The 26,435-nt window shown below is 44.0% G+C and overlaps 2 protein-coding genes across 4 annotated transcripts in view; one reads left to right on the top strand and one right to left on the bottom strand.

Moving 5' to 3' along the window:
* Positions 1-4,395, bottom strand: part of SF3A1 (splicing factor 3a subunit 1) — a 39,872-nt gene extending 35,477 nt beyond the window's left edge. The window contains exon 1 of one of the 2 annotated variants that reach the window (XM_077297272.1): positions 4,018-4,395. In XM_077297272.1, coding sequence (XP_077153387.1) covers positions 4,018-4,071 — 54 coding nt within the window. In that variant the 5' untranslated portion in view covers positions 4,072-4,395. The remainder of the gene's footprint in view (positions 1-4,017) is intronic. The other variant, XM_077297280.1, reaches the window with a different exon arrangement.
* The window catches only part of CCDC157 (coiled-coil domain containing 157), an 83,560-nt gene continuing 61,493 nt past the window's right edge, over positions 4,369-26,435 (top strand). The window contains exons 1-5 of one of the 2 annotated variants that reach the window (XM_077297293.1): positions 4,370-4,606; positions 10,454-10,705; positions 14,640-14,802; positions 16,913-17,525; positions 17,616-17,693. In XM_077297293.1, coding sequence (XP_077153408.1) covers positions 4,455-4,606; positions 10,454-10,705; positions 14,640-14,802; positions 16,913-17,525; positions 17,616-17,693 — 1,258 coding nt within the window. In that variant the 5' untranslated portion in view covers positions 4,370-4,454. Of the gene's footprint in view, positions 4,607-10,453; positions 10,706-14,639; positions 14,803-16,912; positions 17,526-17,615; positions 17,694-26,435 lie in introns of both variants that reach the window. The other variant, XM_077297302.1, reaches the window with a different exon arrangement.

Genomic DNA, 26,435 nt, shown 5'->3' on the forward strand with positions numbered 1-26,435 from the left:
TCCATCCTCCATTTTGGGACTAAACACCAAAATGAGTGGACGTGTTTTGAATGACAGCGCTCCGCAGAGTGCTGAGCGTAGGCCAGATCACAGCCCGCGGATCCAGCTCTATCCAGCTATTTAAGTCTACGTCATGCGCCCCTATATTTAACATGGGGGCGCATGGACATGCGTCGCACTTGCGTTTTGCGCCGCATGCGTCACTGCAGCGCACGCATCCGGGCGCAGAGGACGCAGCAAGTTGCATTTTTGCTGCGTCCAAAATCAATCAAAAAAAGGACGCATGCGGCGCACAACGCAAATGTGAACGTATCTCAGTGCCACGTATCTCAGTGCCACGTATCTCAGTGCCACGTATCTCAGTGCCACGTATCTCAGTGCCACGTATCTCAGTGCCACGTATCTCAGTGCCACGTATCTCAGTGCCACGTATCTCAGTGCCACGTATCTCAGTGCCACGTATCTCAGTGCCACGTATCTCAGTGCCACGTATCTCAGTGCCACGTATCTCAGTGCCACGTATCACGTATTTCAGTGCCACGTATTTCAGTCATTGACCCCGGCACTCTCGCTTAACGGCAGTGCTGCGTGGGAAAGTTCAACGCAGCTGTACTGCTGTTAACCGAGACGCCGGAGTCATTGAACTCCGGGACAGTACGCGATACACTGCTAGGAGCTTCGCTCCTGGCAGTGTATCGCCGGAGAGCAGGGGATCGGCGTGGGACACTCGTTTTATGGATTCTGCGGACAGGGAGTATGAATTTGATTTTTTATTTTGTGATTTTTTTCCTGGAGGATCGAGGGCTTCGCCTACAAGTGTGCTGTTGGTGAGTATACACTCTATGTTATGTGTTGTATGTACTGTACTGTGTGTCATGTATGTGTATTGTGTGTAGGTGTTTTGTGTAACTTTACAACTGTGCTAAGTCGCCGGACACAGGGACAACTCTCCCATCCTAATACCGGATGGGAGTAGTAGTCCCATACGGCGACTTAGCACAATGGTGGCACTAGCGTCGCATGGGGACACACACACATACACACACACCAAATCAATCACGATCCCCATGCGACGGTATGCCTCCATGTCTCTCCGCCCACGCACTTCCGCCGACGCACTTCCGGCCGCTTCCCCGCACTTCCGGCTGCTGCGGTTCTGCACCACAAACCGCAATAAAACCCGCAGATATATTTTTGATCTGCGGGTTTTACTGCGGGTTTGATCTCACAATGGAGGTCTATGGGTGCAGAACCGCTGCTGTTTCGGGCAAAGAAGTGACATGCTCCTTTTTTCCCACAGCTATTCAGCGCGGCTTTTTTTTTTTAAAATTCAGGATCATGTGCACAGCGGTTCCTGTTTTCCATAGGGTACAATGTACTGTACCCTGCATGGAAAAAAGCTGCGGAACCGGGGGGGTTTTGTGGCTATTTCCGGAACTTTTGCCGTGTTGTCTACAAAGGACATAACGTCCTGTTATCTACCTGGCCAGCGAAGCGGCACTTTAGGACTTTTTCTGGCAGCGGATCTTCATTTAGGACCGTCAGCATCCCCCCCTATGGACTCGTGGTAAGGATGAGAATTGATTTTTTCCTTCCCTTGACCGTGAATGCCGTCTGGTCTGTTGATTTGTAACATTGGACTTCGTAGTATGCCAATACAGTCTTTTGTGCATATTACCTTAAAGCTGTTGAAAGTGTAGGAGATTTTTTGCCGACAGGCAGCTATACCAGCGCAGGTTTTTTATGTAATCATTCTTATGTGATCATCCATTTTACTCCCCTTTAATGTTTACCTACCAGAATATTCTCTTCATGCTAGTATTACAAGAAAAATCTAATTACTCAATCCCCTTCATTTGGACAACTTCTGTCAGTCCCATTAGGACACCCCCCACTTGGGATCCCTCCAGGAGCAGCAGCCGGCTCTGCCAAGCAGCTATATATCTAAGGCTACTTTCACACTAGCGTTAACTGCATTCCGTCACAATGCGTCGTTTTGCCGAAAAAACGCATCCTGCAAAAGTGTTTGCAGGATGCGTTTTTTCGCCATTGATTAACATGAAGCGACGCATAGTGACGGATTGCCACACGTCGCACCCATCGTGCGACGAATGCGTCGTGCAGTGGCGGACCGTCGGGAGCAAAAAACGCTACATGTAACGTTTTTTTGCTCACGACGGTCCGCTTTTTCCGACCACGCATGCGCGGCCGGAACACCTCCCCGCACCTCACAATGGGGCAGCGGATGTGTTGGAAAAATGCATCCGCTGCCCCCGTTGTGCGGCGGAGACCACGCTAGCGTCGGGAACGTCGGCCCGACGCACAGCGACGGGTTGTTCCCGACGCTAGTGTGAAAGTAGCCTAAGTGTAATATATATTCCCTGCAGCCACTGCTTCTGCAGAAATGTGGAGCTGCCAAATCTTTTCCGTTTACAGTCCTTGGAGCCATATCTGCCCCGTTCATATTAACCCCTGAAAGTTAGAATGATTTGTTTTGCATCAAAGCATTTGATGAAAAATAACCTTTTCCGTTCTGTTGTATTTATTTTTATTTTAAAGATAATTTTATTTGTTTTTGTTATGTTTATCCCTTTTCACATGTACAGTAAATCACCATGGAATAAATGTCGCTATAATAATAAATAAGAATATTGTGATCTGTATGACAGTGTGCCCATTAGGGCTGTGAAGTCTGTAAGACAAACCACTGACTGACTCCTCAATTTCCCTGACTCCACAGCACTGATCACTACTGAGTATGTACATAAAGTGCAGCACAGATTCATCTCACCTAAACCTCCGACTCCACAGCACTGGTCACTACTGAGCATGTACATAAAGTGCAGCACAGATTCATCTCACCTAAACCTCCGACCCCACAGCACTGGTCACTACTGAGCATGTACATAAAGTGCAGCACAGATTCATCTCACCTAAACCTCCAGCTCCACAGCACTGGTCACTACTGAGCATGTACATAAAGTGCAGCACAGATTCATCTCACCTAAACTTCTGACCCCACAGCACTGGTCACTACTGAGCATGTACATAAAGTGCAGCACAGATTCATCTCACCTAAACTTCTGACCCCACAGCACTGGTCACTACTGAGCATGTACATAAAGTGCAGCACAGATTCATCTCACCTAAACTTCTGACCCCACAGCACTGGTCACTACTGAGCATGTACATAAAGTACAGCACAGATTCATCTCACCTAAACCTCCGACCCCACAGCACTGGTCACTACTGAGCATGTACATAAACTGCAGCACAGATTCATCTCACCTAAACCTCCGACCCCACAGCACTGGTCACTACTGAGCATGTACATAAACTGCAGCACAGATTCATCTCGCCTAAACCTCCGACTCCACAGCACTGGTCACTACTGAGCATGTACATAAACTGCAGCACAGATTCATCTCACCTAAACCTCCAGCTCCACAGCACTGGTCACTACTGAGCATATACATAAAGTGCAGCACAGATTCATCTCACCTAAACCTCCGACCCCACAGCACTGGTCACTACTGAGCATGTACATAAAGTGCAGCACAGATTCATCTCACCTAAACCTCCGACTCCACAGCACTGGTCACTACTGAGCATGTACATAAAGTGCAGCACAGATTCATCTATCCTAAAAGCCGAGATCAGGAACAGCACAGACATTTTTACGACATTTCATAACTTTCCCAAATTATGAAAAAAGTACAGTACAATCTGCACTGAACCCAATTTATAATATTTTTTTGGGAATCAGTCCATTTTATACCAACTCCACAGCCCTTGTGCCTCTCCGGTCCATCCGTGTGCACCATCACAAGGACTTGTGCCATCAGTGCCGCACATGGACATAATACATTAGTCCGAACGAGCCTTTAGGTATATCACGTGTGACGCAGGGCACTACTCACACACTGCGCACGCGTGGCCTCTTCCAGGCTTTATGGAAACACCGTGGCTGCACTGACTGCCACCATAAATGCTAACCGTTGTACAAAGCTTATATACCTGTCCGCCATCCGGCGGCTGGGGCGCTAGCAGCTGTACGGGTCCCGCCGGCATGTTGTTGTCCTCCTCCTCTCCCGGTGTGCAGGCGGAAAAGTACAACAACTAAAAACACCAAAATGGCGGCAACGCATGCGCGATAGAAGCTGGAAGAGAGGAGGAATGGGGGAAGGGCACTGGACTGTACCACTATGAAGCTACTAGGAGTAGTAAAGAAAAAAAAAACGTTCCTACTCGACATATAAACAGACTGCTAGACTACGTGTACCTATGGGCGTGCGTTCAGTAAACCGATATCACAGGATTGTATATAAAGAGTTTACAACAAGGCGATATCACTCCACCCTCTATGAAAATGGAACGTTCCAATCTGCAGCGTCCAGGCGTGATATGCGCACGCTATGGGTTGTCCTCTCAGGGCGTCGTTGTCATGGTGATGGATGTGGTTTACGGATGGACTAGATGTCTTCGTTCCCAACTGCCGTGCCGATATATGTCGCATGGTTCCAGCTAGCAGCGACAATTCTCCACCCCCGCGACATGGAGCGCGCTGTCACCTATTAGCCGGGGCTGTGTGCTGCGCCTTCCCAGTGTAAGTGTGGGCTGTGTCCGTGCTCGGCGCTGTCTGACCCCTGCCGGCTTCCGTGGGGCGATGCCTGCCAGTGCTCGGTATTCACACACATCTGCTAATATTGGGGCACAACGGACTTAGTTATTCAGTTCTGCAGATTTTTCTCCAAATTACACGATACACATCGAGCTTAGGCTTGGTGAGGCTGGTGTACTGACTCTGAAAATCCATGCGACAATAGCCATATAATATGAGGTAGCGAATGTGTACCCACATACTATCACCCGTGCAGGGCACTGTATGTGCACGCAGCACGCCTGCTGGGTATATTGGGCAGGCCAAGCGGGCGAGGTAACAAACCGATACGACAAAAAAACAGAATTAATGGCCCAAAGTACAAGATGTGATGGATAAATAAGACAAAGTTATTAATGACACATGTGGGTGCGTGGTGACGAGGAGAGGGCGCACACCAGAAGGAGCGCAACAATGTAGAACAAATAATGCTGATGGCGCCAACAATCAGAGTGGAAGGTGTAAAGGAGAACTGGAATATTGTCAGCTCAGGACCGCACCGTGCCCCAGTGGGTAATGGCCAGAGCAGGTATTGTGCCCGTAAGGTGTGTACATGGGGAATATACAGAGTCACTATATATAATGCAGACTTCCACCATGGCTGGAATATTGTCAGCTCAGGACCACACCGTGCCCCAGTGGGTAATGGCCAGAGCAGGTCTAGTGCCCGTGAGGTCTGTACATGGGGAATATACAGAGTCACTATATACAGGTCCTTCTCAAAAAATTAGCATATAGTGTTAAATTTCATTATTTACCATAATGTAATGATTACAATTAAACTTTCATATACTATAGATTCATTATCCACCAACTGAAATTTGTCAGGTCTTTTATTGTTTTAATACTGATGATTTTGGCCTACAACTCCTGATAACCCAAAAAACCTGTCTCAATAAATTAGCATATTTCACCCGTCCAATCAAATAAAAGTGTTTTTTAATAACAAACAAAAAAAACATCAAATAATAATGTTCAGTTATGCACTCGATACTTGGTCGGGAATCCTTTGGCAGAAATGACTGCTTCAATGCGGCGTGGCATGGAGGCAATCAGCCTGTGACACTGCTGAGATGTTATGGAGGCCCAGGATGCTTCAATAGCGGCCTTAAGCTCATCCAGAGTGTTGGGTCTTGCATCTCTCAACTTTCTCTTCACAATATCCCACAGATTCTCTATGGGGTTCAGGTCAGGAGAGTTGGCAGGCCAATTGAGCACAGTAATACCATGGTCAGTAAACCATTTACCAGTGGTTTTGGCACTGTGAGCAGGTGCCAGGTCGTGCTGAAAAATGAAATCTTCATCTCCATAAAGCATTTCAGCCGATGGAAGCATGAAGTGCTCCAAAATCTCCTGATAGCTAGCTGCATTGACCCTGCCCTTGATGAAACACAGTGGACCAACACCAGCAGCTGACATGGCACCCCACACCATCACTGACTGTGGGTACTTGACACTGGACTTCAGGCATTTTGGCATTTCCTTCTCCCCAGTCTTCCTCCAGACTCTGGCACCTTGATTTCCGAATGACATGCAAAATTTGCTTTCATCAGAAAAAAGTACTTGGGACCACTTAGCAACAGTCCAGTGCTGCTTCTCTGTAGCCCAGGTCAGGCGCTTCTGCCGCTGTTTATGGTTCAAAAGTGGCTTTACCTGGGGAATGCGGCACCTGTAGCCCATTTCCTGCACACGCCTGTGCACGGTGGCTCTGGATGTTTCCACACCAGACTCAGTCCACTGCTTCCTCAGGTTCCCCAAGGTCTGGAATCGGTCCTTCTCCACAATCTTCCTCAGGGTCCGGTCACCTCTTCTCGTTGTACAGCGTTTTCTGCCACATTGTTTCCTTCCAACAGACTTACCATTGAGGTGCCTTGATACAGCACTCTGGGAACAGCCTATTTGTTGAGAAATTTCTTTCTGGGTCTTACCCTCTTGCTTGAGGGTGTCAATGATGGCCTTCTTGACATCTGTCAGGTCGCTAGTCTTACCCATGATGGGGGTTTTGAGTAATGAACCAGGCAGGGAGTTTTTAAAAGCCTCGGGTATCTTTTGCATGTGTTTAGAGTTAATTAGTTGATTCAGAAGATTAGGGTAATAGGTCATTTAGAGAACCTTTTCTTGATATGCTAATTTATTGAGACAGGTTTTTTGGGTTATCGGGAGTTGTATGCCAAAATCATCAGTATTAAAACAATAAAAGACCTGACAAATTTCAGTTGGTGGATAATGAATCTATAATATATGAAAGTTTAATTGTAATCATTACATTATGGTAAATAATGAACTTTAACACTATATGCTAATTTTTTGAGAAGGACCTGTATATATATATATATATATATAATGCAGACTTCCACCATGGCTGGAATATTGTCACTAATTCATGGTACATGAGATGCATAGTAAGCTGCCCATAGTAAATTCTGGACCTTCCCGTGGTTCCAGCAGAGACAGCGCCGCTCACCCCTCACTCGCTTCATTAATTAAGGTATTTTATTTATCCATTACATCGGGTCATTCTTTGAGAAGGCTTCCCTGCCTTATATTAAAATGAGCATTTTATGAGTTCAGCTCTGGCTGGGTGAAAAATGCTCATCCTTATTTGAGGATTATATGGCTACTTCTGAGAGGGATTTTTAGACTAAGTACACCAGCTTCATCTGGTCCCAGGGAGCTCTTTAGTGGTAAAGTCTTACATTTATACTTCATAATGGTGGTCAGGATCACAGCTCTTAAAGGGGTTGTACCGGACATTAACATTGATAAGTCATCAATGTCTGATCGATGGTGGTGTGACCCCCAGCACCCCCCCGATCAGCTGTTGGCAGAATAGTGACTGCAGCCCAGGACTGCACATTTGCCCCCTATTGATTTGACACCGGAAGCAGCTGATCGGCAGAGGTACCGGATGTCCCACCCCCATTGATCAGACATTGATGACCAATCCAAAGGATAGACCATCAAAGTTCCAAAAAAATAAACCTTTAAAGAGTAACTCAACTTTTGCATTGTTTTTTTTCCCAAAGATTGCGAGTAGATCAGTGGTGTTCTGGGTCTAATGACCCCCACTACTGCCTCAGCCTCCCTCCTCCATAAGTGCCCGCTCAGGAGACAGGGGCACACACCTAGGAGTACTGGTTCAGCAAAGAGCACACACCATGAAGCCTATGCTTTCTATTGAATTTATACTTTGGGCCGTGTGCGCCTGTCTCCTGAGTTGTGCACCTCTCAGGATGGGGGGAGGTGATTATTTGAGCAATTAGGTGGGGGGGCAGGTCCTGAGACCCCATTATCTACTTGTAATTATTAGGACAATGAAATGTGAAAACCCATTAATAAGGTTTCGTTAAACTTCTTTGATTTCCAATGTTGCACCCCTCACATCAAATTAAATTAATCAAAAAATGCAAATATACAACAAAAAAGAACATTTTATTAAGTTATTTGTCAGCATTAACACCTTCCCTTTTGGGCAATTTTCCGTATTTGCGCTCTTTCCCTTCTTTCACAAGCTGTAGCTTTTATAAATGATTTTTCTGTTTTTGTAGCTGTATTCGGTCTTGATTTTTGCAGGACAAGTTGCAGCTTTGAATGGCTCCATTTATTTTACCATGTAATGTAATGAACAATGGGGAAACAAAATCTAAGGGGGAGGACATGGTGAAATAAATGATTTTCTGCCATTGTTTTGGGGTTTTTTAATTGCACCTTTCATTGTATGGTAAAAACGACCTGAAAATCTGGTTCTCCAGGTCAGTTTGATTCCAGCAATAGCAAACTATTTAAAGGGGATGTCCAAGACCATTTTATTTTATTTTTTACTATGGGCCTAAAAACTAACATGCCTGTAGTTGCTAAGAGAGGCAACGGCCTGTTCTATCCGGTGCCGACTCAGATCGATCACAGACCACTGCTGCCGGCGATTCAGCTGCTCCACATCACCAAGGCAGCTCTTCTTCTTCCGGGCTGCTCTGTTGATGAGCATGACTTTCGACATCATGCTTATTAACAGTCAGCAGTGAGCCGGCTGACAATCAGTGTGACGTCGGCAGTCATGGTCCATCAGGAGAGCGGAAGAGAAGCCGCTGCTCTATCATCATGACGTCCGCAGAAGCCACTGAATCGCTGGAAGGAGCGGTCGGTGCCTGTTCTGAGCTGGTAGATCGGTGCCGGGCTCAACGGGCAGATAGTTGGCAACTACCCCTGCCTGTTAGTCCTCACTCACAAAGTAAAAAATAATTAGTCCTGCATCCCCCCTTTAAGTGGTGAGAAAAACTTGGTTTGTGATAAACTTTTCTGAGACCCATAGAATTTTTTTTTTTGCCATTGATGGAACTGGATGAGGTCTTGTTTTCTATGTGCTGAGCTGATGATTTTATTGGTACCATTCAGAGGTACCTATGACTTTTGATTGCTTTTTGTTGTATTTTTTAGGGAGGGGTGGTGGATGAAAAAACACAATTCTGATGTTTTTGATTTTTTTTTTCTCCTTATGGGATACTTAATTATATATTTTGAAAACCCAGGCTTTTAAAGATGTGATGATGCTAAATATATTTATTTTTTGTTCTTTTTATTTCTTTATTTTTAAGCAGGGATAAAGGGGGGTGATCCTTATCTTATTCTATATACTTCAATACTGGTGTGTAGCCATATATAGTGAAAAATCATGGTCTTCTATAAAGCCCAACCTGTTGGCTTCATAGGAGTACCAAGTTGGCAACCATGGGCGTCTCTAGCAGGGTCTTGGCTGTCATCGTAACCCAACGGTACCCCGGTGATCTCTCTATTTAAATACTGCTGTTGGCGTCTGACAGCGGTATCTAAACATTTGGTGAAGAATTAATTAATTCATCAACGTCATCATAGTGGCTCAAAATATATCGACGTAGAATCCAAATGCAACCAGTGTTTATAAAAATCAACAATGCAAAAGGAAGTTGTGCCCTCCACATATGTATGGATAAAGGTACACTGTACGTGTTACGAATATACATGCAACAAAAATCAATAAAGTTTAGTCTGCCTAAACGACTCCTGTCGTGGCCACATTGTCACATGCTGTAAAGTGCTATCCACTCCTTAAAGATCTTATAGACAGGATCAGTGGCTGCAGATGTGACCTTCTTGTCAAGTCCTCAGGCTAGGTCATTTATATTGTTAGGGTATGTGCACACGTTGCGGATTCCATTGCGGATTTTTCTAGATTTTTGAATCCATAGCCTGCCTGTTGTGCTGCAGCTTTTCTATGCATCATCAGAGGCAGACTGCGTTTTTCGGTCCACCACTAATAGCTGTATACTGCCGAAAATGATGCACGACAGAGCACATGGTGACTCTGTCTGCACCATTATAGTCAATGGATCATCGGCGCATACACCCGATTCTTGTTTGCAGGGGGTTCAGACGTAAGCCCCGACGGGACCACTAAATGTGGGAGAAAACTCAGTGTTAAAGGACCTTTACAATGAGAGGTAACACATCTTTACAGCAATAACACAGGATCCACCAACTGACCCTGCTCCTCCTCCATTTACAACAACAAGTGCCCTGGCGGTCAGTGTGAAAATCCGAAGATTTCCAATTTTTTTTTAAGAAAGATTGTATATGGAAAAAATGCTCCCCCTCAAATCCCTGCCCCCCACAAAAAACAAACAGAAAAACCTTTTTCAAACAGTAGGTAATTTTGTGCTTACACCTTCCCTTTACGTGTTCTTTGCTGTCTCTGTATAAATATACATCGCTTGCTGTTTCTGCCCCTTGTTGTATCTTCTGTGTCTGCTCTTATTCTAGAAACATGACCTGCTTGTTGGGAGATCGTACATGTATGGAAAGTCTAAGAAAGGACATCACTGATCTTCAGGGTACTCTGATCGACGTGTTCTCCAGAGTTGGTGCTGTACGGTTCCCGTCCTGGAAGTTCCCTGATAAGACGTCCTGTGATCTAGACCTGGTGCAGTTGTTGGATAGATATGATTATGTAGAGGATGATACAGACTACACCCAGCTTTCACACATGGTATTATTGGAGCTTGTGATTGACAGGTATGGGAAATCCTCCTTTATGTCTTGGTGAGTTACTTGAATTTTAAGGGTTTAGTATGCTTAATTTACAAAAATCTCCTTAAATTGGATTAAAGTGACAGGCTATGCAGAGAGTAGGGGGCTGCCTTAGCTACTTAACTGTGCCAGGCATCCAGCGCCTGTGATGATATCATCACGGGCGCTGGATGCCTGGCACAGTTAAGTAGCTAAGTGGCACAGGAAAGAACCGCACTCAAAGGCTGGTAGATAGAGTACTTGTTTTATTTCTTATCCATCAGCATAAGTGGCTCCAGTATTTGTAAAGAAGTTAGCCAACATTTCGGCCCTCCCTGGACCTTGGTCTCAGCATTAGTAGCCGATGATCACGTGTAGCAGGAGCAGATGATAGAGGCCTGTGTCAGCCACAAGCTGGTATGGGACCTGCCAGGAATGGGGGCCACAGCCAATATATGAAGATCAAGGCATCCTGGATAATTGCACTATATTATTAACTTGTTTTAAACACATTCAGTTTTTAACTGGACAGCCCCTTTGATTAGCAGCTACTTATATACTAAATCTGGACAACACCTTTAATATATGTACATATTGATTCCATTGGTCATGTAAACCACAACTCCTAAATCATTTATTTCCTAGATTGACAGATGAGGAACTGCAAGAATTGAATGGTTGCATCACGGAAGAAGAAATAAGCATGGCAATAAAGGGGACGGGAGCCAATAAGGCACCTGGACCCGATGGATTTAACGGTTCCTTCTATAAAGCAATGAGTGAGCAAATAACTCCCACTTAAAGATTTATATAACCGTATTTTACAAGGAGAAACTATATCAGAAGTCATGAATACGGCTTACATAAAACTTCTCCCAAAGGGAGGGAAAGACTTAGAGGACCCCTCGGGTTATAGACCGATATCATTGATAAATCAAGATGTCAAACTCCTCTCAAAAATTATTGCAGATAGGTTGGCCACTCATTTTTCTTTACTTAGCTGCTTTTTTCTTGCCATAATACAAATTCTAACAGTCTATTCAGTAGGACTATCTGCTGTGTATCCACCAGACTTCTGCACAACACAACTGATGGTCCCAACCCCATTTATAAGGCAAGAAATCCCTCTTATTAAACCTGACAGGGCACACCTGTGAAGTGAAAACCATTCCCGGTGACTACCTCTTGAAGCTCATCAAGAGAATGCCAAGAGTGTGCAAAGCAGTCATCAAATCAAAAGGTGGCTACTTTGAAGAACCTAGAATATAAGACATAATTTCAGTTGTTTCACACTTTCTTGTTAAGTATATAATTCCACATGTGTTAATTCATAGTTTTGATGCCTTCAGTGTGAATGTACAATTTTCATAGTCATGAAAATACAGAAAAATCTTTAAATGAGAAGGTGTGTCCAAATTTTTGGTCTGTACTGTACGACGGGGTTTCTTTCCGATGCCTTCGAGCTGAAGAAGGGAACAAGGCAGGGATGCCCTTTATCCCCTTTGTTGTTTAATCTAGCAATTAAACCTATGTCAATGTACCTAAATGATCATAGCTCTTACAAAGGGATAAAGGTGGGAAAGGAGATGGTCAAAACTGCCCTATTTGCAGATGACATAATTTTGTTCGTGAGAAATCTAGAAGATCTCCCTATGTTACTATCAGAGATTGAAAAGTTTGGAGAATTCTCGGGCTTTCTATTAAACAAGACTAAATGTGAAATTCTGTTCATGAGAAATAATGTGAAACGTGGTCAGGAAAATAATACAATGGGCATCCCGAAAGTGACAACATCTATAAAATATTTGGGAATACATTTGGGAAGATCGCTGAAACAGATATATGACCTTAATTATAAACCTATTATAGGCAAAATAGAGAAAGAATTGGAAAGATGGGGGAATCTACCCCTCTCACTACTGGGCCGCTGTCATCTGATTAAGATGACAAGCTTTCCGAGATTACTACATCCAATGCAGACTATTCCAATGCTAATCCGACATGTAGATGTTCTCAAACTGAATAATGCTTTTTCAAAGTTCATTTGGAGGGGGAGAAGGGCGAGACTTGCTATGAGAACGCTAATGCGTCCAAAAGAGGGAGGAGGAGTAGGGTTGCCGAATATTAGAGGGTACAATCTCTCCTGCTTAATGAGAAATGTAATTGATTTGATTAAAAAGACGGGACGCTATACAGATTATACACTAGAAGCGGAATTCTGTGGCTCATGGGATTTGACAGCATTGCTTCACACGCCGCTGTCATACATACCACCAAATATTAAACACTCGGTTATTTGTAAAGACACTATTGCTACATGGAAAGCAGTAAGGAAAAAACTGAAAATGTAATGGAGAGTTTCAAAATACCTGAATCCTTGGGCATTTCCAGCCTTTAAATTGGGAAGGGAAAATAAGCTGTTCATAAAATGGTCTAGAAAAGGAGTACAGACATTAGATGATTTACTACATTTACAGGAAGGTCGTTGGCTAACGGGATCTGAGGTGTTAGACAAGTATGAGCTACCGGGATTCCATTTGATGCTATATAGTCAATTAACGCATTATGTACTAGATTTCTTACAAGATGTAAGGAAGGAGGTTGACTCAGAGGTTTGGGAGATTTAGTTACCAAAGACATTAAGGAAATATCAATCTCCTCGATATATGGGATGTTGAGAGATATATTACGACCATCAGTAGCAGACAAAGTGTTTTGCAAATGGGAAAAATACATACAAGATGAAGAACTTGAGCATAAAATACTACATGGATGGAAGTCGGTAAGGGAGCGTATCATAAATGAGCAATGGAGGCATAGCCAAAATTGGAATAATGCACAAAATAATATTTAGCTTTAATATACCACCAACGCCACAGAAACCTGATAGGCAGATGAGTTGCCCCAAATGTAGCGCATCCAAAACAGATATGGAACATGGCATATTGTATTGTCCCAAGACACAAGAGCTTTGGACCACTGTTCAAGATATGTATCTGCAGATGTGTGGGATCTGGGTGGACTCTAACCCGATGTGCTGGTTGTTTCATTATACGACAGGCAAAACAAGAGGGGGACAGTTACATGACTTGTTCCATACTATTGCATTGGTTACAAAACGTTTAATTTTGCAATATTGGTTGGCCAGTAGACTTCCAGGGATAAAAGAGATTAAAGCAGGACTAATGTCTGTCCTATAGTTGGAAAAAAGAGAAGGAATAAAGATAAGATGACGAAAAGATTTTTTTTTTTAAACGGAGTGTTCATGGAATCGTTATTGTCTACTAGGGAAATTCAGGAGATAATGAGGTCTTCTGTTAACTCAGATTGGTATTTGTTAGAAGACTTAAGTGGTAGTTTGGGTAAAGTAAAATTTGTCACATGATAAATGCATCGGATGTTGTATGTTCAGGATTTGATTGTCGGATTACAATCATCGAAGCTGGATAGATGTGGACATTAGGGGGTATGTTAATAGTATTTGTGTTTTTTTAGATTAACGGTTGTTTTGTTTTTGTGTAACAATCTTAAGCAACATTTGCAATATGTATTTTGCTTATTTGTTTAAAAAAACAATAAAAATGATGTTTTAAATCATTTATTGGTGGCCACACATCTTAGACATCTGTCAGATGAAAGATAATTTGGCCAAGAGCTTTTCTTCACTTATGCCCATACACATGCACTCTCAACTCAAATGAGCATGCAATGAGTTCTCCATTGGGAGAGAGGAGTAAGCCACTGCCAGACATTTCCATTGGCATTTTTATTCTCTGTGACATCAAGGATCAGAATTGTGAGATTATGGCGGGCCCATCAGCGAGCAGTCATTTCTCACTTTCTTGTGGATAAGATATACGGTAACTGTAGATTGTATTTTACTATGGCCACAATGTTTAGCTTCTAACCTCGATTGATAGCCCTGGGTTTCTATCTCCAGATTGTTGCTGCTTCTTCAGAGCTTTGAGGTGTACACCGAATTAGTAAGAAGTGATGGCAGCTTCACACCCTCCCGAGATCCTGGACCTTCAATGTCAATAGGACTGACAGTCCGGAAGTATTGGAGCAACATTCTAAAGTTGGGGACATCTTATCAAAAAGCAGTGAGTTAAACCTCAATCCTTCACAAATATTGTAGCACCCTATGCAGTGATGAGGCAGTGACCCCGCAAAGTTCCAAAACAAAAGTCTCTTTAATGTCCAACTCACAGCACTACACAGTACACGATATCCTCCGGATCGCAGCCGGGAACCATATCCTCCAGATTGCAGCCGATAAACACGCCAGTCCACCTCCGAGACCAGTTGCCATGGGCGACTGCACCGCTGTGTACGCTGTGGGTGCCAAGCCTTTCAGCCCCGCTTGCTTGTGTTGCCTCACACAGGTGGAGCTCTGCAGAGCTGACTGCTCTGCACATTTGCCAAACCCAAACTGACTCTGACACACCCAACCCTCTGCTTCAGGGTTTTTTACAAGCAACCTGTGGCCTTCGGCCACATAGAACACCCGGTCACAAAGGAAACGGACTGCCTCACTACCATCCTGTAGTCCATTTAAAAAATAAAAGCCCAACAGGTTTCCTTAAATCTGCCCTGGACAAATAGCTTATCCAAGACCTATCATCAATCAAAAATATCCACAGGTGCACTTGCCCAGGATAATGAGTGATAAAGGCCAAAAGACATAGTATATTAAAATAATATTTTTATTAGAGACAATATATAAAAATTATATATATTAAACAGGGCTAAAAAAACCTCCAAAGAGAGGGAAACAGACACAGGTAGTACTAATTGATGGTAGCAGAGCTGTATTAAAAACAGCTAAGTGCATTTAGATACTGCTAGAAAGGGTAGCCACCGTAACGCAACAAAGGTGCAGTATATACAATATTGTGGAATCCAGCAGTATACTAATAAATGCACAATTGTTCTATCAAAACAGTTTGTATGCAACTACCATAACGATATACAGATGGCAATTAGCACCAAAAGGCATCATATAAAGTGATGATTATAAACAGGACAGAACCGCTGTAATGCAGTGTAAATAAATATCACCGAAATCGGCTTATATACACTGGATGCCAGAGTCCAAAATGACAAAGTCCTCACAGAGTGATAAGGCAATAAACCTAATGGTGCCAATGCCTAAATGTACAATACAATACAATAGGAACGCTTACCGCTATGTGTGCTGTGTCCGTACTTCCTCCCGCCCCGGGCGGGAGGAAGTACGGACACAGCACACATAGTGGTAAGCGTTCCTATTGTATTGTATTGTACATTTAGGCATTGGCACCATTAGGTTTATTGCCTTATCACTCTGTGAGGACTTTGTCATTTTGGACTCTGGCATCCAGTGTATATAAGCCGATTTCGGTGATATTTAATTAAGTTATTTACACTGCATTACAGCGGTTCTGTCCTGTTTATAATCATCACTTTATATGATGCCTTTTGGTGCTAATTGCCATCTGTATATCGTTATGGTAGTTGCATACAAACTGTTTTGATAGAACAATTGTGCATTTATTAGTATACTGCTGGATTCCACAATATTGTATATACTGCACCTTTGTTGCGTTACGGTGGCTACCCTTTCTAGCAGTATCTAAATGCACTTAGCTGTTTTTAATACAGCTCTGCTACCATCAATTAGTACTACCTGTGTCTGTTTCCCTCTCTTTGGAGGTTTTTTTAGCCCTGTTTAATATATATAATTTTTATATATTGTCTCTAATAAAAATATTATTTTAATATACTATGTCTTTTGGCCTTTATCACTCATTATCCTGGGCAACTGCACCTGTGGATATTTTTGATTGATTCTATGTTGAGTGTCCGTTTGGGCAATTCATGTTTTGATGAACTAATAGTATTATCCAAGACCTATACTCACTTTTATTCTGCATTGCAATCACAGCTACGCCTGTGACTGCAATGTACTCCCATGGCCTCAGTACGTCTCTCTGCGCATCCTTGGGGGGAACATACAGTGACCCTCACATGTGACACCGGTCACTGCCTCACAATATATATAGTATTCTGCCATCTAAAGCCAAGCCCAGTTAATAATATATGATACATACTTAATAATATATGATACATACTGTTTGCATTTTGTAATCAATTTGCTGTTTTTCGGAAGCTTTTGATAACTGTGCATGTATATGAATTCCGCTGCCGATTCACAGTTACTTTCATCTCCAGAGCCCAAGGACCCCAAAAGAGCCCAGAACCCCGAATGAACGGTTTCCTTCACAGAAGGCTCAGTCAGCCCTGACACATGCAGAAATCCGCCATCCTTCCTTTACCCCACAGGAATCTAATGTTTCTGTTTCTAAAGACACGCGCACCATTGGCTCTCAGACATTAGAGTCTGCTCTTGTTCCTTGCGATGCTTGTGCCATTGCCCAGAGTAGTTTAAAAGAGGTCAGTGATGCCATTGTTGGGGTCTGCACTAGTCAGAACTTGCCATCCTCTCTTATAAAAATTCAAGAAGTTTTGCCACCTGAGGGCATCCTGTCTCCTTCAGAAATGCGGTATTGGGCCAGTGAAGAAGGCAAGGATTTAGTCCGTATTGGCAAGCATTTGTCCGAGCTCACGCAGCTCATTCAGCCTCTGAGAAATCAGTGTGACGCTGCTAAGGTAGAGAATCAGCGGCTACAACAAAACATGGCGGAGTACAAGAACCAGCTAAAGCTACAGAAAGAAGAGCTGCAGCGACAGGTCAGTGTCCATGAGAAGAAGCTGCAGGAGAAAGGGCAGCAGAACCAGGATGTGGTGGAGCGGCTGGAGAGGGACAAAGATGAGCTTAGGAAAGGTAAATGTTGTCTTACTTTATTTCATCCTGATCTATATGTAGACATCTTAGCTGGTTGGAGGCATTAATATGTATTTACGCTTTATTTAGGGTCCGCAGTCCTAGAAGAAAGGGTCTCCATCCTGAAAGACGAGTTAATACTTCAGCACTCTACCATACGAGATCTGGGTAAGATGGAGTTAAAATATATTTTACATAAGGGGTATGTACAGAGTCCTTAATAAATCTCACCCAGTGTATTTCTATAATACTCGTCACTAGATAGTATGGTAAAGTTTCTATAATATGGGACGTGAACTAAAATACCGTATGTCAAATTGCACCAAAATATTGGTCCAGAGCAGGGTGGGCAATTAATCTTCTCAGCAGGGCTATATGAGAGACCATGAATGCTGTGGGGGACTGAACCAATATGCTGAAAGTAATTTTGCTCATTATAATATATTATTTTATATTAACACTTAAAGGGAACCTGTCATGTCAGATAACCCTACTAACCTGCAGAGATAGGGGTCAGTCTGCAGGGTAATAGCGTTAGAAAGCTGCCCATTTGCCATACTGCACTGTTGCACTGCAGAGCCGGCTGTCAGACAAAGTGCTGGGGCACACGGACAGCGCTGTGAGCGGTGACTGTACCTGCGTCGGCACGCCTGTATGTCTGAAACCTGATCCCCACTGCATCTTAAAAAGGATGATTCCAACGCACCCCAATCTTATGGATACATTAAAAGGATATGGACACTTATGGAGATATTTAATATACACCTCCAAAATGGAAGCCTTACCCTTAAGCATTCCTCCTAGTACTTTAGTACTTCCTAGTACACATTGGAAATTCTCTCGTTTGACCTAATTAAATCTATATTCTCTGTAACCAATGGAGAATCCTTCCAATTCATGCAGATTAAACAGCTAGCGTCTTCACTATTTTGCTCAATGAATGTCTTCCAACCAACGGAGTTGAGAAGTTATGTAGAAGTCAACTATGGGGTTGATATCTGATATTTCTATGGTTATAAACTCTCCTCAGGAGGACCCTTCAAAGAAACACCACTATATGATTAAATGCACGTTATGTAAAGAGAATTAATATAAGATTTTGATGTTTTAGTACCACACCTCAGAGCTCCTCCATAAGCTGAACCTCCAGTATCCCAATATCTGCTGGCGATGTGGCATATCATCTGGTTCTCAATATTACGTCTTCTGGTCTTGCCCTGGGGTGGTTGAATTGTGGGAATTAGTGAAGGTTTTAGTACAAAAGGTAGTTTTCGTGGACGTGAGATGGACCCTGCAATCTGTTTGCTAAATGTTTCTCCTAGAGGCATGAGGAAGAGCTAATCTAAATTATTATCGCATCTGTTACCCCCAGCTTGGTGTTATATCGCTCTCCAATGGAAACAACCACTGCTCCCTCTTACCAAAATGTAATAGAATGGCTGATATTCGTACTATGGAATACATGGCAGCTTTAATGAATGCAAAGGTGGACAGATGTGATGCTAACTGAGCTCTCTGGGATAATTTCTGGGCTCAGAACAATAGCTAGGACCTTTTCGGACTACTGCACCCTTTTTCCCACCCCTTAATATGTGTGTGTGTCCTGTCTTCTGTTTGTCAATTGTTAAATAAGAAATTTGACTTTAATAAGTGGATGGGGTTTGGGTTATTATGGCATCGAGTGTAAGGAATATACTGTATAACGTTTGTTATTCGGAACTTGAGACTTTTATGGTTTTAGTTTGCAATAAGTTTAGATGCCACTAGAGGGAAATGTTTCCATCAGTTACACTTGAATGTACCCGATCCTCATTGATTCTCTTTGTCCATTTTGCTTGTGAACATCTGAATATTTTAGGCTTGTTTTCATTGTTAAAAATGTATAAAACTTAATAAAAATTACAGTTATAAAAAAGGACGAGTACACATAATATTTTGTTCCCGCAACCAGGCCGACATCAGCACCCAGGCAAGTGCCAGTGCCAATGCCGGCGCTCACAAGTGAGTGAGCCCCCCCACCGCCACTCACCAAGGGCCCCGGTACTTCGGTACTTTCAATACTTATCTCTCCCTGTTTCAACGCCGCGGCGTCTTCCGCATCTCCTGACTGTGACGTTCAGGTCAGAGGGTGTGATGACGTGACTAGTGTGCGCCTGAACAGTTACAGTGCAGATAGCCGGAAGTGTTGTGAACTCTGTGTTCGGGCTCCCTCTTGTGGTCACTGGTGGTATGGTGTGACTTTTGCTTTGGGCTCCCCCTGGTAGCTTTGCCTGTTATCCTGCTGGTCTCTGGCTATCAGTTGGTTCGTTATCCTCTGGGAGGTTCCTATATAGCTCTGTTTTACTTCCACTTGTTGCCGGCTGACGATGTAATCAGTGCTACTCAGATTCCTTCTGACTACCTTGCTCCCAGTCCATCCAGGATAAGCTAAGTTTTGTTTGCTAATTTTTTGATCAGCAGTGTTTATCATGTTTTCTGTTCCAGCTTGCTAAAATGTAATTCCCTCGCTTGCTGGTTGCTCTAGTGGGCTGAGTTTCTCCCCACACACCGTTAGTTGGTGTGTGGGTTCTTGAAATCTCAGGATGGATATTTTGTAAGGGTTTTTTATTGATCGCATAGACCCCTGCTCTATTTTCTGCTTTCTAGTACTAGTGGGCCTCTTTTGCTGAATCTGATTTCATCCCTATGTATGTGCCTTCTTACTTCACCGTTAATATTTGTTGGGGGCTTCTATATCTTGGGGGATTATTTCTCTGGAGGCAAGCGAGGTCTTTCTTTCTCTTTAGGGGTAGCTAGTTCCTCAGGCTGGCTCGAGACGTCTAGGAATTTTTTAGGCACGTTCACCGGCTACCTCTAGTTGTTTTGGATAGGTTCAGATTTGCGATCAGTCCAGTTCCCATCTCCCTAGAGCTCGTCCTTAGTTTAATCACTTGCTGATCTATTTGTGATCCTCAGCCACTAGGGATCATAACAGTACAGCCGGCCCGCAAAGTGTTAATTGCATGGCAGAAGCAGGAGAAAAGAAGCCTTGAGAATTTTTTTTTTTTTTTTTCTTGTTGTTGCCGTGTGTCTAGCTGCTGTGCTAGCTTCTCTCCTCCTCTTAATCTTGGTGTGGCTCGGAGTTCAGCTGCTGACATGGATGTCCAGAGCTTGGCTTCCAGTCTGGATCATCTTGCTGCTAGAGTTCAGAGTATTCAGGATTTTGTTGTTCACAGTCCTATGTCTGAGCCTAGGATACCTATTCCGGAGTTGTTTTCTGGAGATAGATCTAGGTTCCTAAATTTTAAGAACAATTGTAAGTTGTTTCTTTCTTTGAAACCTCGTTCCTTATGGTGATGCCGTTCAGCAAGTTAGGATTATTAATTCCTTTTTGCGTGGTGACCCTCAAGATTGGGCCTTCGCATTGGCGCCAGGGGATCCTGCATTGCTCAGTGTGGATGCGTTTTTTCTGGCCCTTGGATTGCTCTATGAGGAACCTAATCTTGAGAACCAGGCTGAAAAAGCGTTATTGGCCCTCTCGCAGGGGCAAGATGAAGCAGAGGTGTACTGCCAGAAATTTCGGAAATGGTCGGTGCTTACTCAGTGGAATGAGTGTGCCCTGGCTGCAAATTTCAGAGAAGGTCTTTCTGAAGCCATTAAGAATGTCATGGTGGGGTTCCCTACGCCTGCAGGTCTGAATGAGTCAATGACTCTGGCCATTCAGATTGATCGGCGGTTGCGGGAGCGCAAACCTGTGCACCATTTGGCGGTGTCTTCTGAACAGACACCTGAATCTATGCAATGTGACAGAATTCTGACCAGAAGTGAACGGCAAAATTATAGACGGCAAAATGGGTTGTGCTTTTACTGTGGTGACTCAGCTCATGTTATCTCAGCATGCTCTAAGCGCAAAAAAAAGGTTGATAAATCTGTCACCATTGGTACTTTACAGCCTAAGTTCATTTTGTCTGTTACCCTGATTTGTTCCCTGTCTTCTTACCCGGTTAATGCCTTTGTAGATTCAGGTGCCGCCCTGAGTCTGATGGATTGGTCATTTGCCAGGCGCTGTGGTTTTGATTTGGAGCCTTTGAAATTCCCTATTCCACTAAAGGGAATTGACTCTACGCCATTGGCTACGAATAGACCTCAGTACTGGACACAAGTGACCATGTGCATGACTCCTGTTCATCAGGAGGTGATTCGCTTTCTTGTATTGCATAATTTGCATGATGTTGTCGTGTTGGGTCTACCATGGTTGCAGACTCATAATCCGGTCCTGGATTGGAAAGCTATGTCTGTGTCAAGTTGGGGTTGTCAGGGAATTCATGGTGACGCTCCTGTGGTGTCAATTGCTTCGTCCACTCCTTCTGAAGTCCCTACGTTTTTGTCAGACTACCAGGATGTATTTGAGGAGCCCAAACTCAATTCTCTACCTCCTCATAGGGACTGTGATTGTGCTATAAATTTGATTCCTGGTAGTAAGTTTCCTAAGGGATGACTTTTCAATTTATCTGTGCCGGAGCATGCTGCCATGCGGAGTTATATAAAGGAGTCTTTGGAGAAGGGACATATTCGCCCGTCCTCTTCCCCTCTTGGTGCGGGATTCTTTTTTGTGGCTAAGAAGGATGGTTCCCTGAGACCTTGTATTGATTATCGCCTTTTGAATAAAATCACGGTCAAATTTCAGTATCCTTTGCCATTGTTAACTGATTTGTTTGCTCGCATTAGGGGGTCTAGTTGGTTCACCAAGATAGATCTTCGTGGTGCGTATAACCTTGTGCGTATAAAACAGGGTGATGAATGGAAAACTGCATTTAATACGCCTGAAGGCCATTTTGAGTACCTGGTGATGCCTTTTGGACTTTCTAATGCTCCTTCAGTCTTTCAGTCCTTTATGCACGACATCTTCCGTGAATATCTGGATAAGTTTATGATTGTGTATCTGGATGATATTCTGTTTTTTTCGGATGATTGGGAGTCTCATGTTAAGCAGGTCAGGATGGTCTTTCAGGTCCTGCGTGACAATGCTTTATTTGTGAAGGGCTCAAAATGTCTTTTTGGAGTCCAGAAGATTTCTTTTTTGGGTTTCATTTTTTCTCCTTCTACTATTGAGATGGACCCAGTCAAGGTTCAGGCTATTCATGACTGGACGCAGCCTACATCGGTTAAGAGTCTTCAGAAGTTCTTGGGTTTTGCTAATTTTTACCGTCGCTTCATAGCTAATTTTTCTGGTGTTGTTAAGCCTTTGACGGATTTGACCAAGAAAGGTTCTGATGTGACTAATTGGTCCTCTGCGGCTGTGGAGGCCTTTCGGGAGCTGAAGCGCCGGTTTTCTTCGGCTCCGGTCTTATGTCAGCCAGATGTCTCACTTCCCTTCCAGGTGGAGGTTGATGCTTCCGAGATTGGAGCGGGGGCTGTTTTGTCGCAGAGAAGCTCCAATGACTCTGTGATGAAGCCATGTGCTTTCTTTTCAAGAAAGTTTTCGCCTGCCGAGCGGAATTATGATGTCGGTAATCGGGAGTTGTTGGCTATGAAGTGGGCATTTGAGGAGTGGCGACATTGGCTCGAGGGAGCTAAGCATCGTGCGGTGGTCTTGACTGATCACAAGAATTTGATTTATCTCGAGTCGGCCAAGCGGCTGAATCCCAGACAGGCTCATTGGTCGTTGTTTTTCTCTCGTTTTGATTTCGTGGTTTCGTACCTGCCTGGTTCGAAGAATGTGAAGGCTGATGCTGTTTCTAGGAGTTTTGTGCCTGACTCTCCTGGAGATTCAGAGCCGGCTGGTATTCTTAGAGAAGGGGTGATTTTGTCTGCCATCTCCCCAGATTTGCGACGTGTGCTGCAAGAGTTTCAGGCGGATAGACCTGACCGCTGTCCACCGGAGAGACTGTTTGTCCCGGATAGATGGACCACCAACAGAGTCATCTCCGAGGTTCATTCTTCGGTGTTGGCGGGCCATCCTGGAATATTTGGTACCAGAGACTTGGTGGCCAGGTCTTTTTGGTGGCCTTCCTTGTCGCGGGATGTGCGTTCCTTTGTGCAGTCTTGTGGAATTTGTGCTCGGGCTAAGCCTTGCTGTTCTCGAGCCAGTGGTTTGCTGTTACCTTTGCCTGTCCCGAAGAGGCCTTGGACGCACATTTCCATGGATTTTATTTCAGATCTCCCTGTCTCTCAGAGAATGTCTGTCATCTGGGTGGTGTGTGATCGTTTTTCTAAGATGGTCCATTTGGTGCCCTTGCCTAAGTTGCCTTCTTCCTCCGAGTTGGTTCCACTGTTTTTTCAAAATGTGGTTCGTTTGCACGGGATTCCTGAGAACATTGTTTCTGACAGAGGATCCCAGTTTGTGTCTAGATTTTGGCGGACCTTTTGTGCTAAATTGGGCATTGATTTGTCTTTTTCGTCAGCCTTCCATCCTCAGACGAATGGCCAAACCGAGCGAACTAATCAGACCTTGGAGACTTATTTAAGATGTTTTGTTTCTGCTGATCAAGACGACTGGGTTACTTTTTTGCCGTTGGCCGAGTTTGCCCTTAATAATCGGGCTAGTTCTGCTACTTTGGTTTCTCCTTTCTTTTGTAATTCGGGGTTTCATCCTCGTTTTTCCTCGGGTCAGGTGGAGCCTTCTGACTGTCCTGGAGTGGATGTTGTGGTTGATAGGTTGTATCAGATTTGGAATCATGTGGTGGACAATTTGAAGCTGTCTCAAGAGAAGGCTCAGCTCTTTGCCAACCGCCGTCGCTGTGTGGGTCCCCGACTTTGCGTTGGGGACTTGGTGTGGTTGTCTTCTCGCTTCGTTCCTATGAAGGTCTCCTCTCCTAAGTTCAAGCCTCGGTTTTTCGGTCCTTATAAGATTCTGGAAGTCCTTGGCCCTGTGTCATTTTGTCTGGACCTCCCAGCATCATTTGCTATTCATAATGTGTTCCATCGCTCGTTGTTGCGGAGGTATGTGGTGCCTGTGGTTCCTCCGGTTGAGCCTCCTGCCCCGGTGCTGGTTGAGGGAGAATTGGAATACGTGGTGGAGAAGATCTTGGATTCTCGTATTTCTAGACGGAGGCTCCAGTATTTGGTTAAATGGAAGGGCTATGGTCAGGAGGATAATTCTTGGGTTGTCGCCTCTGATGTTCATGCAGCCGATTTGGTTCGTGCCTTCCATGTGGCTCATCCTGATCGCCCTGGTGGTTTTCATGAGGGTTCGGTGACCCCTCCTCAAGGGGGGGGTACTGTTGTGAACTCTGTGTTCGGGCTCCCTCTTGTGGTCACTGGTGGTATGGTGTGACTTTTGCTTTGGGCTCCCCCTGGTGGCTTTGCCTGTTATCCTGCTGGTCTCTGGCTATCAGCTGGTTCGTTATCCTCTGGGAGGTTCCTATATAGCTCTGTTTTACTTCCACTTGTTGCCGGCTGTTGATGTAATCAGTGCTACTCAGATTCCTTCTGACTACCTTGCTCCCAGTCCATCCAGGATAAGCTAAGTTTTGTTTGCTCATTTTTTGATCAGCAGTGTTTATCATGTTTTCTGTTCCAGCTTGCTAAAATGTAATTCCCTCGCTTGCTGGTTGCTCTAGTGGGCTGAGTTTCTCCCCACACACCGTTAGTTGGTGTGTGGGTTCTTGAAATCTCAGGATGGATATTTTGTAAGGGTTTTTTATTGATCGCATAGACCGCTGCTCTATTTTCTGCTTTCTAGTACTAGTGGGCCTCTTTTGCTGAATCTGATTTCATCCCTATGTATGTGCCTTCTTCTTACTTCACCGTTAATATTTGTTGGGGGCTTCTATATCTTTGGGGATTATTTCTCTGGAGGCAAGCGAGGTCTTTCTTTCTCTTTAGGGGTAGCTAGTTCCTCAGGCTGGCTCGAGACGTCTAGGAATTTTTTAGGCACGTTCACCGGCTACCTCTAGTTGTTTTGGATAGGTTCAGATTTGCGATCAGTCCAGTTCCCATCTCCCTAGAGCTCGTCCTTAGTTTAATCACTTGCTGATCTATTTGTGATCCTCAGCCACTAGGGATCATAACACGGAAGACACTGACGCTGAGGATTCTGGAGCAGAGCAACGTCCAGCGAGGAGAGGTGAGTATTTCTTTTTTTGTATTTATGTTTGGTGCAATATATGGGTACCATCATATGGGGCCCATTATATATGGAACATTATATAGGGCCCATCATTCACTGGAGCATCATATACGGAACCCATTATATATGGAGCATTATAAGGCACCCATCATCATATGGAGCCCATTATACATGGAGCATTATATGCCGCCCATCATATACTGGAGCATCATATGGGGCCCATTATACAGTTGTGCTCAAAAGTTTGCATACCCCGGCAGAATTTTTGCTTTATTGGCCTTTTTTCAGAGAATATAAAGGATAACACCAAAACTTTTTCTCCACTCGTGGTTAGTGCTTGGGTGAAGCCATTTATTGTCAGACTACTCTGTTTTCTCTTTTTAAATCATAATGACAACCCAAAACATCCAAATGACCCTGATCAAAAGTTCACATACCCCATTTCTTAATACCGTATATAGCCCCCTCTAACATCAATGACAGCTTGAAGTCGTTTGTGGTAGTTGTGGATGAGGTTCTTTATTTTCTCAAATTGTAAAGCTGCCCACGCTTCATGGCAAAAAGCCTCCAGTTCCTGTAAATTCCTGTCTAGCATAAACTGCGCACATGAGATCTCCCCAGAGTGGCTCAATGGTATTGAGGTCAGGAGACTGAGATGGCCACTCCAGAACCTTCACTTTCTGCTGTATCCAATGACAGGTCGACTTGGCCTTGTGCTTTGAATCATTGTTATGTTGGAACGTCCAAGTACATCCAATGTGCAGCTTCTAGGTTGATGAGTGCAAATTTGCCTCCAGTATTTGCTGCATTCATCTTTCCTTCAACTTTGACCAAGTTTCCTGTGCCTTTGTAGCTCACAC

The sequence above is a fragment of the Ranitomeya variabilis genome, chromosome 1, assembly GCF_051348905.1.
Source record: "Ranitomeya variabilis isolate aRanVar5 chromosome 1, aRanVar5.hap1, whole genome shotgun sequence".
In the NCBI taxonomy this organism is placed as follows: Eukaryota; Metazoa; Chordata; class Amphibia; order Anura; family Dendrobatidae; genus Ranitomeya; species Ranitomeya variabilis.